Source organism: Eurosta solidaginis, unplaced genomic scaffold, assembly GCF_040869045.1.
Source record: "Eurosta solidaginis isolate ZX-2024a unplaced genomic scaffold, ASM4086904v1 ctg00001060.1, whole genome shotgun sequence".
Lineage (NCBI taxonomy): Eukaryota > Metazoa > Arthropoda > Insecta > Diptera > Tephritidae > Eurosta > Eurosta solidaginis.
In genome coordinates, this window is record NW_027136904.1 from 920,255 (window position 1) to 922,530 (window position 2,276).

General features: G+C 38.3%; 1 protein-coding gene across 1 annotated transcript; it reads left to right on the forward strand.

Annotated features, from left to right (window-relative positions):
- Positions 1-657: 657 nt before the first annotated feature.
- Positions 658-1,754, forward strand: LOC137235747 (WD repeat domain phosphoinositide-interacting protein 2-like). Its single transcript, XM_067758607.1, has 3 exons — positions 658-716; positions 1,125-1,528; positions 1,588-1,754. The coding sequence occupies exons 1-3, from the start codon at positions 658-660 to the stop codon at positions 1,752-1,754; spliced, it is 630 nt and encodes a 209-aa protein (XP_067614708.1).
- Positions 1,755-2,276: the final 522 nt, after the last annotated feature.

Below are 2,276 nucleotides of genomic sequence, written 5' to 3' on the forward strand. Positions count from 1 at the left end.
TATTTTTGCACCTTTCTGCGTCGGAGGCCTTCGGCCGCGCTTATAAAAAATTACCCTGGGTGGGTCCAACACCGGTTTGGAGACCAAAACTATATCCGCGCAAAACACTTATGTTCACAATTTTTATGTGGGTACAACAACATTACCACAACCACATGAAAATCACCAACTTCAACTGCAAATATCTCCGGACAGAGAAAACATTTTAATTTTCCGACTTCGGATTATTGTTCTCGAAATTAATACGCGCCGTTGGTAAAAGTCTAGTTGAGGGGTCGACTGCCAATACGCTACCAAAAATATCGAGAGAGGTGTCAAAAGACGCGTATTAATCTCGAAAACAATAATCCGAAGGCGGAAAATTTGCAGTTGAGGTTGGCGATTTTCATGTGGTTGTTGTTGTGTTCGTACCCACAAAAAAAATTGTGCATCACCGTGGCGGTAGCCACGGTTATACCACGCGCCCGGACTTGGCATGGCGTAGTCCAGGGTTATTTTTGATAAGCGCGGCCGAAGGCCGCCAATGCAGAAAGGTGTTCTGCGCAAAAATACTATGGATCCCACCCCCGGTTTTGGAGGTACCCGCGGGTATTTTTTCGGTTTTTCGTTAATATCTTTTGAACGAGTTGAAATATTTTTTTCCGCGTTTTAACTGGGATGGTGGAGGCGGAAAAAAGCACTGTCAGCACTAAAAGTTGTGAACGTTGCTTTATTCGGTAATGCATATACATATCTTTGGCAAGGAGATATTTATTTTTATAACGTGTTTTGCAGAAATTTTTAAGTTACAGGGCCGGATAAAGTTTGAGGACGACCTCCGAAAATACGTAATCCAAAGTCACAATAGATGTAAACAGAGGCGTTACCTACAAAAAAAAAATAGTAGAACGTAAAACACACAGAACTGCGAAAACCGCATCAGCCATCAGAAAACCTACGAGGTGTCTATCGCTAACCCAAATTTAAAGTTATCTGCTGCAAAAATCTATGGTATTTATCATTCACTCACCAAGACAAAGCCGCTGAGACTTTGCTATACTCTAACATACAATACTTTACCCCTTTTTAGCACAACTATTATTTTTGATTTTATTAAATTTTATAAATTGTTTCTTCCTCTACAGTTCAATTTTCATATTGGATGGTAAGGATGACTTTCGCATTTTCTCCATCAATAACTGTGACGAGGTGGAAGATATCTATGCGCGTAAATCGCAACATATTATCTTGGTCGAGCGTTGCTTCAATAGCTCTCTAGTGGTGATGGTGACAGCAGAGAAACCCAACTGCTTACAAATGTTACACTTCAAAAAGAATCAAAATATCTGCCATTGCGTCTACGGCTCAAATATACACAGTATACGAATGATTCGAACGCTACTAACGGATAGTTTACATATTCATGATATACGAGACTTGAAAATGTTACATCAAATCGAAAATATTGCACCAAACGAACTGGGTCTGAATACTGAAACAGTAAACATATTCAAAATCGATAAGAAGTCTGTGATGATGGCCTTAGACGGTGAGTTATTGAATAACATACGAAAACCATTTTAACCCATCTATTTATTTGCATTACAGCTATAGCTTTACAAGTAGCAAAAATTGCTGCCGCCGGGCAATTGGAAAAAGCAGAGACGCATTCATCACGCTGTACGGATGATGCAAAGTCAGAAACTGCTGTTGTAACTGCTGCCACCGACACAAAGGTCATCTCTACTTCGCTGAGTAGCGGCTGTTCCGACTAACTATCGAAGACTGTATCATCATATCTATTGCCAACACAGGTCAGCGATGTGCTTACGCAGGACCGTGCCTTCGCTACTTTATGATGAATGTCAATTCACACCAATGGCTATGGCGGCGCAGTATAGATAAAGAACGTTTGACTGCCGCAGCGAGAGCTTAAACAATTTTTGTTTTAACATAAAAAAGGATTATGCATTTTTTTACTGGTTTAGTGTAGGCTGTTGCGGCGACGTTTGAAGTGTGAAATTTATTAAAATTTTAATTTGATAGTAAGTTTAAACCAAAAAACGCTTAAGCTTTAAAAGCATTTAATTATTGTGAATATAATATAATGAAATATAACAATATTTTGCTATGTACAATGCTGGCCGCTTAGACGGCGCTGCAATAATATAGCTCAAAGCAATTAATATATTTTGTTATGTTGTTATTAAAGTACTTATTTCTTTTTTATATCAACCAATTAAGCGAGTTTATGTTATTATTAAAGTACTTACTTCTTTTTTATATGAACTGTATTA